The 14,295-nt window shown below is 35.9% G+C and overlaps 1 protein-coding gene across 4 annotated transcripts in view; it reads left to right on the top strand.

The window, feature by feature from the left end:
- The window catches only part of LOC128988607 (BTB/POZ domain-containing protein 6-B-like), a 76,442-nt gene that overhangs the window by 20,141 nt on the left and 42,006 nt on the right, over positions 1 to 14,295 (top strand). For all 4 annotated transcript variants that reach the window (XM_054410052.1, XM_054410051.1, XM_054410049.1 and 1 more), the window contains exon 4: positions 7,730 to 7,937. In XM_054410052.1, the coding sequence (XP_054266027.1) occupies positions 7,730 to 7,937 (208 nt within the window). The remainder of the gene's footprint in view (positions 1 to 7,729; positions 7,938 to 14,295) is intronic.

Below are 14,295 nucleotides of genomic sequence, written 5' to 3'. Positions count from 1 at the left end.
CCAACATCATAACAACTACAGCGATATCAACAGCAAATATCCTCGAAAATAATTCTTTAAATAACCCTAACAATTTTTCGATAAATAATATAATGTGTGATCAAGATTTTTTATTAAATGAACCCACTGAAAATAATAAATTTCCTGTATCCAAACCAGTTAAATGCCCTGAAATAGATATTAGAATCAATAATCTCCCAACAAAAGCATTAATCGATACTGGTTCTACAATAACATGTATTTCCGAACAATGTTTCAAAGAGAATCAAAAAATAATTCAACCACTTGAAGAACTTCCTTTGTCTAATACGACAATAACTACAGCTACTGGTGAAAAATCAAAACGTGTTGCAAGAATCATTTATGCCCCTGTAACCATTGAACATCAGACCATCTGGCTTCAATTTCTTATCATACCTAATTTAATTAAACCTGTGATATTTGGTATGGACACATTAACAGAACTCCGACTAAAGATAGATTCTAATGAAAATAAATTAAGCTTAACAATTAATGATACTGATATTAATCTAAAATGTGATATGAGTATTAAAATGGGACAAGTATGTCAAATAGATATAGGCAATTGCCAAAGGCCTTATGATGACTATTATAACAATGAAGAAGACCATTTTACAGTGTATGAAGAATATCGCTTACCCAGGAAAGAACACAACGAGGACACCGATCTGACAGATGAAATGATTAATAAGTCATTGATGGAGAATGACTATACCAATGGGGAACAAAAGAGAAAATTAAGCAATTTATTGCTTAAATATAAACAAGTGTTTTCAGAAAAACCAGGTTGTTGTACAAAATATACTCATGAATTGAAAGTTAATAATCCACATAATTTTAAATCAACTGTTTATCCAGTACCTCAACAGTATCAAACTGCCGTAGAACAGGAAATAAATCGGATGGAGCAAATTAAAGTAATAGAACGAAGTAAGAGTACCTTCATTAACCCAATCATCCCAGTAATAAAGAAAACAGGGGAAATAAGATTGTGTCTGGACGCACGTAAAGCAAACAACATAATCGTACCGGATTACGAGTGTAACCGCAGTGTAAATGAAATATTAAGTAAATGCCGTAATGCTAAATTTATCAGTAGTATTGACCTTACTGCATCTTACTGGCAGATACCTTTATCGCTTGAATCTCGTCAGTATACCGCTTTCCAATTCCGTGGTAAAACATACCAGTATACTGTTACACCATTTGGAATTTCAACATCACAAGCAGCCTTAGTAAGGGCATTAGACCAAGTTTTCGATGCAGCCGTAGAAGACTTCACTGCAATCTACATAGATGATATATGTATCATTTCATCAGATTTTGAAACACACCTTATACATTTAGAATACATTTTTGAGAAGTTACAATCAGCTAACATGACCATTAACTTCAACAAATCTCAGTTTTGCAGAGAATCAGTACCATTCCTCGGGTACACACTGACAAAAGAAGGACTTGTAATGGATCAAAGCAAGGTAGACCCCATCTTAAAATTCCCTACACCAAAGAACAGAACACAACTTAAATCATTCCTTGGTTATTGTATTAATTATTACAATAAATTTCTCGATAAATTCTCCTCTACAATTCAACCTTTATTGCGACTAACTTCCAAAAAGAATAAGTTTATCTTTACACCTGCAGATGACATTACCTTTAATGAAATCAAACAACTTTTCCTGCAAACCAGTGTATTAAATCATCCTGACCCAGCCAAAGAATTCTACTTACAGACTGATGCCTCAGACATCGCCATCGGAGGTCACCTGTATCAAATCAAAGAGAACGGAGATAAAGCTGCCATCATGTTTATGTCCAGAACGCTACAGCCTGCAGAGCAACGGTTTACTACCACAGAAAAAGAATTATTGGCTATAATTCATTGTCTACAGAAATCTCGATACATTATATTAGGTACCAAATTGAAAGTCATAACTGATAATCATGCCCTTACTTTCTTAAAAACCTGTAAACTCCTCAACAACCGCCTTGCTAGATGGATTCTAGCTATCCAAGAATATAATTTCACAATAATCCACTGCAAGGGCACGGAAAATATAACGGCCGATACTCTTAGCCGGATTCCACCAAACCAACAAACTGATTCATGTAATATAACAAATGAATTAACTATCCACTACATAGAAAGAACTACGGACCCACAACTTCGTGAAGACCTTCAAAATCTACCCCAGCTACAGCAAGAAGATCTCCAATTACAGACAATCATTGAAACAATTCATGATAATCCAGATACCACAACAGCACAAAAGCTACAGAGAAATTTTAAAATTCATAATGACATTCTTTATCAACGCTTGGGCAATAAATGGTTAATCAGAGTACCTACAATCATGATACCACACCTTATATGGGAATGTCATTTACATTACCTACATTGCGGAGCCAAAAAATGTCTTCAGCTACTACAGGAAACTTTTGTTTTCAAGAATATGAACAGAACCATTCGGAAGTATTTATCAACATGCGATACTTGTCAAAGATGTAAAATCAGCAACAAACACATGACTGCGATCGCCAAAGGGATCACATGTCGCAGTAAGAATGATCAACTTGCTATCGATATCATCGGCCCTTTTCCTACAAGTGTTGGAAATGTAAAATACCTACTCATAATCATTGATATATTCACAAAATTCATTAAACTTTACCCAATGCAGAGAGCCACTACTAAAATCATACTCAACAAACTATTTAATATACATATTCCTGAACATGGAAAGCCCCGCTGTATACAAACTGATAATGGCACACAATTCAAAAGTCATGAATGGACCTCAAGATTAGAGAAAGAGAACATCACACCTATATACAACCCTGTCTATTACCCCTGTTTCAATTTAGCAGAAAGACCAATAAGAGAAATCAAAAGATGTCTAAGGACATACTGTTCTAAACAACAACAAAAATGGGTAAAATATATACCAGAGATAAACCAATGTTTAAATGAAATTCACCATGAATCCACTGGATTTACTCCCAATGAGTTGCAGTATGGTATTAAGGACATTAGATTTTGGGAAGAATACCTACATCACCCAATCAACAATGACATGCCTTATGAACAAAAATTATTGATGGCAGAAAGAAAACTAAGTGAAACCCGAAGAAAACGTTCCAACCGATTAAACAAAAATAGACAACCACAGTCTCTAAACATCAACGACAAAGTACTCATAAAATCTCATCCCTTATCCAGAGCTATTTATGGTGAGACAGCCAAATTGTTTGAAGTGTACCAAGGCCCTTTTGTCATCAGAGAAATACTTGGACCATCAACATACCACATAAGTGATCTCTACAATGATAAATTATATGGACCCTATCATATATCCTCCATGAAGAAATACATGGAACCGATCTACACACCACAACCGAAGATAGAAGATAAACTGTAATGTGTGCTTAACCCTATAAACATTGCTGTAAAAGGGAAGAATTTTAAATCATACCCACACAAGCAGTGAGTGAACAAGCCAATTTCTCCAGTTACCTCTGTCCCAATAGTTAAACTATAGTCATAATCACAAATTTAATGTATTTAGTTATAAGAGGTTATCATCAAGCAATCACAAACAACTATTCATTTAATGTACTCCATGGTACCTATAAGAATCATACATCTCTTATATGTCTCATGTTTATTTCATATTTCAACATTTGTTCATCACTCCATTCATTTATTATGTAAAAAATAAAAAAAATTGTTTTAACCACTTAAATTAATGTTATGTTTTTTAATGTTTGTAGAAGATAGGAGGGGATAGTAATCATTTTGCTGTTTTAGAATTATTTTATTGTTATGTTCATTCCAACTGAAATTTGTTCTAGTTAAACCTTAATGTTAAGTTTGTTAGATTTTTGTTTCAACTCAATTTCATCTCAATATTTGTTATTTGCTGTATAATGTTAAATATATTTTTCGTCATTTAGCGAAAATATGTCATTAAAAATTTAATTACATATTTTCTGAGGGGATATTGTAATGACTCAAAATTCAATGTTTATAATTATAGTCCTTATTTTATTTTCAAACTCAATCTTGTTATATTTTCAATATTTATCCATGTCCATTTTTAATATTATTAAAACCATATTGTCTCAACATATATATAATTTACTATCAAAATTTATTCATTGGCTTATCCAAAATTATTATTCAAAAACAAATCCTCCAATCAGAACACCATCCATCTGGGTTCAAGATTATTAATAAAATTCAACCATGTTTTTATTGATGTGAACCCCATAACTTGATATGATTTACAACAATGAAAAGGAGAGTGCAGTTTAGCTATTCAAGAAGAGCACATAGAAACTATATTAGTTGTGAAATAAATTATGAAAATATAAAGTAAAGTATTGGCAAAATATCCAAATTAAGTTAACCGAAGAAAGAAGAATTTAAGCCTTTAAACTAAGAAGAAAATTATTATTACAGAAGATTGGTGAGAACATTCCATTTATTAACTCAGACTAACTTATAGACTCCTCAAGCATCCATTTGGACCCTATTTACCTCCATTAATTAAAATCAAAATCCTTCCTATTTAATTTATTGTTTTTGAAAGATTATTAAATTTATAATTTACCATACTCATTGAAAATTTAAATTGGAAATCTTTTGATTCGGCCAGCACGAATCCCCACCCCTGAACAATTTTTTTGTAACCCTATATTAATCATTTAACTTATGTACCATTAAATGAAGAAGTTCATGCTTTAAAACCTCTGTCCTCAAATTATTATTGTTTAAGATAAGATTAGAATACAAACCATATTAAGGGTTTATTTCACTATACCTAACTGGACCATAACCTCAAATTCTTTTTTGGCTAACTTTAACTTGTCCGGGGCTAGACGACGGGGTTTGCTAAAGACTGGTGGTCCTGGGGTTGTCTGGATATGGTGTTCTGTTTGATGTTTGACAGGGACAGAAGGTTTACCTGCCGGTCGAATAAGGGACGCATATGATTGGAGGAGCTGCATGTAGACATTTGGTTGGTTTGCATTTATTGCTTTAATACCACTTACCAAATTGGAGCATGTTGCGCGACCAGTGGAAACGAGAGAGGTTACCTGATCAATCAAACACTGACGTCGAACATCCACTAATAAATCATAATGATGAAGAAAGTCAACTCCAATGATCGGTTTGGCAACATCAGCTATGATAAAACGCCACACAAATGCTCGGCGTAGGCCTAGGTCCAAAGATAAGGTATGCAACCCGTAAGTGGCAATTTCGGTGTTGTTTGCTGCGTATAGTGTATAGTCAGATTTTAGTATTTTACCTGAAAGCATTTTTCGTGGATAGACGCAAACATCTGCTCCAGTGTCAATGAGGAACTGTTGTTTTGTTACCTTGTCTGTGACGAAGAGGCGGCGAGATGTCTGTAGATCGGAGGAGTCGCTGGCCGCCATTAGAGACTCCCGAGATCGTTTCCCGAGTTGTTGGCTTGGAAACTGCAAGGCCTGGTGCACTTAGTTGCTGCATTACCGAATCGCTTGTGGTACCAGCAAACATCGTCTCTTGTCGTGCTCTTGGAGCGTGATCTTGATCGCCGAACCGGACTTGAACTCCATGTTGGACGATGATTTTGATTACTCCGCAGATCTTCTTTGATAGTTGAAATGTCGTGCTGAAGAGTGCTTACGATTTCGCCCATTTTAGATGTCATCAGAATCGTCAGTCGCTCCATCATTACTTCCATAGAGTTGGGACTGTTAGTAGGGACAGCTGCTTCTGTAACTTGATGACGCGGGCTAATTTCAAGCACGGCGTCAGCCAACTCGGCTAGTGCATCAAGCTCAGACGACTTTTGTGTTGCTAAAATGGCTTGAGTTGATGAAGGCAGACGACTCAACCACAGAGTTTTCAGCACAGTGTCAGGCACAACGGTACCAGCCAAAGCACGAAGATGTCTGAGGAACTGCGAGGGCTTTCGATCTCCCATTTCTTCATGTTCCAGGAGACGTCTGGTCTTCTGTTCCTGTGAAGAGCTTAGGCGTTGTATCAATTCTGTTTTCAGTTTTTCGTATTTTCCCTCGGTTGGTGGTCTTGTGAGGATGTCTCTCACTTCAGCAGCGTATTTAGCATCAAGGTTTCCACAAACATAAAAGAATTTTGTTTCATCAGATGTGATCCGAGCCAAGGAGAATTGGGTCTCGACCTGCGCAAACCACAGCTCAGGATCTGCTGGCCAAAATTGTGGAATCTTCACAGTAATTCGTTCTAGGGAGTTACCTTCTTGAGTAGTAGACATTGTATTGCAATTTTGCTAAATTTTGGTAAAAAATGATCACGTCGGGGTCACCACTGAAGAAGGAGGTTCTTCTTTAACTATTTTTATTACTTTTATGATAAAATTATTCAAGAAACTCATAGAAAATAGAATTTAATGAGCATGACAAAAACATAAGTGTATGCATTATAAAAACCAGGAATGAACTGTTAGGTAACCATAGCAACTGGAGTCTAAACCTTCGCTAAATCATCATGATGTTGTCCCCTGGCGCTGCGGAGTGGGAGAAATGATTCTCCCTCCACCTCCCCTCTAGACGGCGTCCAAACAAGCCCGCGTTGTTTTACATGCATATCATATACCTATGCTGCAGTTTTTCAATAAGTTAAAAAATGAATATTTATAAAATTAAACTGTCATAAATTAACCTAACCAACCAAACATGCTGATTATATAAAAAAATATATAAAATAATAATCGAATAAAGGTTTACTAATCGAAAAAATAGTTCTGTTCATAAAATAAAATTATAAATGCCTTGAATTCAATTTTAGAATTTATTAATTATGAAATTAAACTGTCATAACCTAACCAAACCAACCAAACTTGCTGATAATGAAAAATAGAACAAGGTTTACTAATAGAAAAAAATAGTTCTAAAATTATAATAGCTCAAATTGAATTTTATAATGTTTCAATTAACAAATTAAACTGTCATAACCTAACCAAACTAACCAAACTTGCTGATAATGCAAAATCTTAGACAAAAAGTTAGTGCCACCGAGAGGATTCGAACCTGGTACCTTCAGATCCTCAGCCCGGCACGTTATCCATTAGACCACCGAGGCCGGTGGCTATAATCCGTATCGTTGCGGTAATGGTGTTCCCTCAACCAATAGAATGCTTTGCTTCCCCCACTCCGCAGTGCCAGGGGACAACATCGTGATGATTTAGCGAAGGTTTAGACTCTAGTACCATAGCAACTCATTTAAACAAAACCAAAGTTATACTTTTATAAAAAAAACAAATAACTGTCCAGCTGGTTTTCAACAGTATTGAAGCACTCACCACAAACTATAATATATGTCAGTGTGAGGTTTGACTTCAGTTGAATTACAGACAATGGTCATTTCACCTGTAGTTTGTTAATTATAAGCTTACTATATTTAAATTGTCTACGTAACTAAGTTTCAAGACAATGTTATCAAGTGTCCATTTCTTAATGTCCAAAACTAAATCAAGGAATCCGAATGGACATAATGCTACGCTCCCTTAACCATGTTTTGTTGTAGTGGAATCATTAACGGGTCTGAAACATTTAGTTTCTACTTTTAATGTTTGTTATTAAAAATTAAAATTAAATATAGTTTTTCTTCTAGTAAAAATAAAAAATTTAACCTTCCGTACATCTATTTAAAATATATTGTAAAATGTTTCAGGTATGTTTACGGGTACAACAACATTGGAGATTTGGAATTTGATGAGGCAGATAACATGTTCTATGTTGCCGAAAAGTATATGATGCCCAGACTAAAGAACAAGTTGGCTCTGAGATTGATAGCACTTCTGACACCAGAAAATGTCTGTTCACTGTTGAACAACCCAGCTTGTCGAGGAGAAATCCAGCTTAACTCTCACATCACAAAGGTTGGTAGACTAATAGTTGTGTTTTGCTGGTTACACACTAGTGTCGCAGACAGATAAGGATAACACGGGAAACTTTAAAAGCCACTGGGGCAGACCCCAAGGAACTTTTTCAAAAATTTAAGGTCAGTTTGCAAATCTACGCGACACGCTCTTTCCAATGAGACCTTAACGGATAAAATCGGTTAAGAAATGGTGGAAGAGTTCTAACGAAAAATTTTGTGTTGGGTTATTAATTATATAGATTTGATTTTTTTTTTTTTAGTGCTACCACACTACAAAAAAGAAAAATACCCCCGCCGCAGCAAACCTGCAGACTTAGCAAATTTCCATTTGCCTGATTGGATTTACACGAAAATGTCTCCTTAAAAATATCACATTTATTCCCTATTTAAACAGAATTAGTTTAATGAGTACTTAGGTTTGCTGCAACAAGGAGGGTAAAAAAGTTTTTTTTATGTAAAATGTTAAAAGGTACTGTAGTTTAGTAAGAAATTAATGTATTGTCCAAATTTGATCAAAATATGTTCATAAACAAGCAAACTACAACAGTTGACTTATTCTCCATAAGAATAACATGGGAATTTAAAATTAACATTTTTTTAAATTTTCTCCGTAACAATTAGGCGCATAATAACGCTTCAATATACTAAATTATTTGTTTTTTTAAGCTCTACAAAATGGTTTAGAAAGAAATTGTGAAATTTTGCGTTTTTAGGGTCAAAAATGGGAAAAACCTATTTTTACCCCATAAAACCCCCCATAAACCCCCGTTAACATAGTCCGATCATGCTGGTTCGCAAACTCATTCAAGTTTATCCCGCCTTACACCTTAAAACCAAATTTTATCAAAATCGGACAAAAATTACTCAAGTTATCGTGCGGATGGACACATATATATATATATACTAGCTGTACCCGCGGGCTTTGCCCCGTTTAACTTCATAAGTATTCGCATGGCTCATTCACGTCCTGGTTGAAGTTCGTTCGCTATGCTCACTCACCTTTAGGTTGGAGCTCGTTCGCTGCGCTCACTTGCCTTCAGGTTGGAGCACGTTCGCTGCGCTCACTTGCCTTCAGGTTAGCTCGTTCGCTACGCTAACTCGCCTTTTGGTTGGAAATTAGCTGTTGTCATAAGTTAAAAAAAAAGAATAGTGCTGCACCCTGTTGGTAATCCTTGTAACTTTTATGCTATTGAACATCATAGAACATAACGACAGAACCAACTTGTTTAATTGAAACAGCTGTTAAGATTCATTAATTCCTTTTAAATATGAAAAATCATAAGGTTAACATGGGGAACTACAGAGCCACTGGGGCGGAGCCCGAAAGGATTTTCGAGATAAGAATATGCTTTAATGTTAATCGGGAATGTGAGCTATCATCATGCCAAATTTCAGCCCAATCCGTCCAGTAGTTTATGCGTGATTGAGCAACACACACACAAACACACACACAAACTCACAAACTTTCAGATTTATAATATTAGTAAGATATCTCTATATATAGATATATAAAAATTTGAACGAATGGTGTTTTTGGCCTCTGGGGACATCAAAATGAAAAAGTAAATCGGTCCCGGGCCTAGGTCTTACCATGAGACCTACGGTAATAGCTACTTCCCTATAGGGAAATTCGCTAAAAATTGTAAAAAATGATCATTTTCAAAATTATTACATTTGACACACCATTTTAAAGCTGTCTTTACCAGGATTATGAATTTTTAATCAGAACGGAAAAATGTTTGGTGTTTTTGAAAATACAGGGTGTTACGTCAATACGCGAAAAATTTGCAAAAATGGCTACCATTTAATTGAGATAATTGTGTTCTATTTTCACCAAAATGTTGCTCTAAACAAGACCTTTCTAAATATGTACAATGAGATATACTTGGATACTTGGAGAATTCCCACTGGTAGCGCATCAGCGACGTGGTCGTCAGGTTTTTATACATTTCTTGATATTAATTTATATAAATGGATTCATGTCCTCTTCAGGGATGCACATGACCAACACTGTAGTAGGCCGCTTGACTAAAAATGTTTTTAGCAGGTTCTTGAATTTGCTGATAGAGGGCTGTTGCATGATGTACTGAGGCAATTTATTGTAAATTTTTATACTATTGAAGTAAGGGCTCTTGCTTTCAAGGGTGGAATTTACTTGAGGTACATGTGGATTTGTTGCTCTTCTTGTATTGTAATTGTGGACCATGCTGTTAGTTACAAAAATATTGGGATTCTTCTTAACAAGCAATGCGGATTCCAATATAAAGAGGGACGGGAGTGTGAGAATGTTCAGTTCTTGGAACAAAGGTTTATCGTGTGTCCGTCTATGGACTCCACATATTCTTCTAATTGCACGCTTTTGAAGGATGAAGATGCGTTTAGCCTCACTACAACCACCCCAAAATACCAAACCATATGAGATTATGCTATGAAAGCAGCCTTTGTAAACCTTAAGGAGAATCTCGATGTCAACCAGCTTTTGTAGTCTAAAACAGCAGGTAGGTGACAGATGACAGTCTGGGCGCTATTGCATCGACATGTGTTCCCCAATTAAGGTTCTCCGTAATGTGTAGTCCCAAGTATTTGGTTTAGCTACAAGTTTCACGTGGCACCACATCCAAGGTCAATGTCGGGGGTGGTTCAGGCTTCTTCCTGTTATAAAATTCCATTAATTTGGTTTTACTAGAATTTAGGACCAGATGATTTTTGCTACACCAAGTTAACATTTCAAGCAAGCTAGTTTGGGCGTTTTCAATCGTGATGTTTCGATTTGGGCTTGGGACTAGGTGACAGGCGTCGTCGGCAAAAAGCCATAAATTTCCAAAAGATATGGAGCCAGGTTAGAAGTCATTCACGTATAACAGGAATAGGATGGGCCCAATGTTTGATCCCTGGGGGACACCGATGTTCAGTGCTGGTGATGGAGACGATTTAAATGTCCGGAGGATGTTGTCAGGGCCTCTGTGCTTCAAGGATACAATCATTTGCCGATCTTTAAGATACGATGAAATCCATCGCAGTAGGTTTTCGTGAAATCCAGAAATGCCAAGCATTCGCAGCTTATCCAGAAGGATCCTGTGATCAAGAAGATCAAAAGCCTTTGTCATGTCGTAAAAGAGACATAGTAAGCTGTCAGATATGTCAAGGTGGTTATATACTTCCTTTAAAAGGGTGAAAATGGCATCACAGGTAGACTTGTTTTTTCTGAACCCGAATTGGTTATTTGACAAGATGTTATTTGTTTCAATAAAACTTGGCAATCTTTTAAGAAAAATAATCTCAAAGATTTTACCAAAACAAGGCTGGGCAGAGATAGACCGGTAGTTACTTGCGTTAAGAGGATCATTTTTCATTAATACAGGGACAACCTTTGAAGTTTTCAACGAATCAGGAAAGCACCAGTTTCAAACGACTTGTTAATAGTGCAGGCCAATGCTTCAAAGATGTTTTCATTGCAAAGTTTGAGAAGGCTGCATGGGACTTCATCAATGCCAGAACTTTTTTTTTATCCTATTCATAAGACAACTTCACGAACCTCAGACGCAGAAGTAGGGGACAGTACAAAGCGACTCGCTTCGAGATCAGTGGGCAACACAGGGGCTACATTATCTTTAGCCAATGTACATATTTCCTGGTGAAAAGATTTACAGAAATAGTCTACTATTGTCTGAGGATTTTTGACTTCCACGTCATGGATCATAAGAATCAGGTTTGATTGGGTCTGATACTTTTCATCGCACAGTGTACGGACCACTGCCAAATATTTGTGTTTTTGGAATTTAATATTTTGTTACCAAAAAGGCCTTTTTTGTTTTGTTAACAAGTGCAGAGTGGTGACGTTTAGCTGCGCGATAAGCATTTTTTCCATTGACAGAACAGTGAGGCTACCTAGTATTCCAGTACAGGTCCAAGAGTGCTTCATGCGACTGCGATACCTCATGACTGACCCAAGAAGAGCTATGTTCATTCTTTGTATTGTAGACACAGGGAAACTTACATTAAAAACATACATGAACGAATCGTAGAAATGGTCAAATAAATCATTAGAGGTAATACTTCTTAAATTAGGTTCTGGCATCCAAGTTTCATTGCTAGATAAAATTTTGAAGGCTTCAAAAGTCGAGGCTGTAAATTTCCTCTTCACTGTCTTATTTAAATTTCCCTCTCCTAAACATTCACACAACAAGTGCACTGATAGCAAATGGTGGTCAGAAAAAAAAACAGGTTTGGCACTGGGGGCACGAAACATATGTGCAACACACGAGTCAACAATAAAATAGTCAAGCTGAGTTATACAGTCAGGTGTTACTCTAGTTGGTCCTTTAAATATAATGTTCAGGTTATTGCAACAAACCTAATCTAACAAATCCTGAAGCAGCTGACTTTCCCAGGATCTCTCAAGATTGTTTATATTTAAGTCAGCGCAAATAAGAAGCGGGAAATTAAACTTATCTCTGAGGGTAGAAATCAAGTCGAAACGATCAATAAAATCAATTACATCAGCGCTGTTGGCAGTCCCAGGCCGATATAATACCACAAGAATAACTGTGAACTTGTCTAGCTGCATTAGTCCCAAACAGAACTCAAATACACCTTCAGAACAAATGTCTTCGTCAATAGATAATGTCATAGGCTTAAAATTAAGCCTAGAGTCAGTTTTAAGCAACAGAGCAACTCCACCCCCTACTTGGTTAGGTCTAGAATATTCAGAAATGGTTTTGAATATAGGTTGACTGAAGAAAATTTTCAGATTTGAACCGGTGACCTTCATTTCTGGAACACCCTGTGTTTGGATCATGTTCTAAGTATTTTAGATGGATTTTTCGTATGTGATTTAGGGGGGGGGGGATAATTTTGTTTCACGTTTCTATGTGTAAGCGTACTCTCGTAAAAGTAGGTATGCGTACGGGTGATCTGCCTCACCCTGTACATACTTTTAAAAGAAAAATACCACTGACTGACAGATGATCACTATATCTCACAAAATATGCTTAACCTAGAATTATAAAATTTTGTATAGGCAGTCCCTGTATGGTGTAGATCATGTTCAATAAGAGGGGGTTTAAAAAATTCAAAATATAAGCGGGCTTGGGGGGAAGCTATTTCCTGTAAAATTCGCCTATGTAAGCCTTTATATTTTGGTCTATAAAAACTGAACCAATGCTTGGATCTTAAATCTGATGAAAAACTGTCAGTGCAGGATTCATGTCTACAAATTTTGTATTTAAAGCTCTTTCATTTCAAACGGTTTTAGATTCAAATCAATTTTTAAAGTAAAAACTAATGATTGGCTTTTTTCTCATGTTTGCGTCTCAAAATTAGGCAGTTCCCATTTAACCAAGCTTAAACACTTTCCTGTTCATTAAAAAGCATTTATATTTTACTAAATCAAAGTACATAAATTAAAATAAAAAGCAGTTAAAACATATTGTACAAGTGATTAAAGTACCGTACACACTTTATTACATTATCAAAGAATTCCTGGTTTTACAGTACACAAAACTGTAGTAAAACTGTATTTTGAACAGACCACCAAAGGTGGATCCAGAACTTTGTTGAGGGGGGGGGGCACTTAAATGTTTACATATTGTGTGGACAAGATGTTGCCATAGGTCATAGGTATATCAACAAAAATGTGTGAAATTTTTGAGGGTTCAAAATAAAACCCATTATTGAAGTAGGTTTCGGTTTAGTGGTATTTGTAAAAAATCTCAATTGGTGAAAAACGTTTTTGTTCATTGGTTGAAATGCAATAATTTTGCCGTGATCCTAGAAGACAAAACACAAAGATGATATTTTTGCAATTTGCGGTGGTGGTAGGTGTTCAGGGTATTGTCCGGTTCGCAGGAAACTATAAAGTCTTGGCGTTCACGGGGATGTTCAAGATATTCCAAAATGGCGGTAGGCGATGATAATGTCTTGGTGTTCACAGAAGATGCTCTCAAATCCGCCACAATCGCGAGATACGATTATGATCAAATCAAATCAAAATGTCTTTATTTCGTATAAAATAATCATTTTTTCAGTTTTTACAAAATATCAGATTACCATAAGAATATAACTGAGTAACTTGAACTATACGAAATTAATCCCATGGGAGAACCCGTGCGTGGGAGTGAGTCATTTTATTATACTTAAATATGAAAGAAAAAGAAAGTTTTATACATAATAAGAAACAAAACAAAATACTTGTAATTACTGGCATGATTACAAAGCACTAGCGGAATTTTGGCAAATCACATTGGAACATGATGTCTAGCCGTGCTGTATAAAACTTTCACGCGATCGTAAGAGAGGATAGCGTTGTCTACGCGATCGTGGGAGATTATTTTGAAGACCATTTTAAGGTTAAATGT

The sequence above is a fragment of the Macrosteles quadrilineatus genome, unplaced genomic scaffold (genome assembly GCF_028750875.1).
Source record: "Macrosteles quadrilineatus isolate MER2022 unplaced genomic scaffold, UCM_ALF_1.0 Scaffold_3__2_contigs__length_128488019, whole genome shotgun sequence".
NCBI lineage: Eukaryota > Metazoa > Arthropoda > Insecta > Hemiptera > Cicadellidae > Macrosteles > Macrosteles quadrilineatus.
The sequence above is the reverse complement of the archived record's forward strand: the minus strand, read 5'-3'. Positions and strand labels throughout refer to the sequence as shown.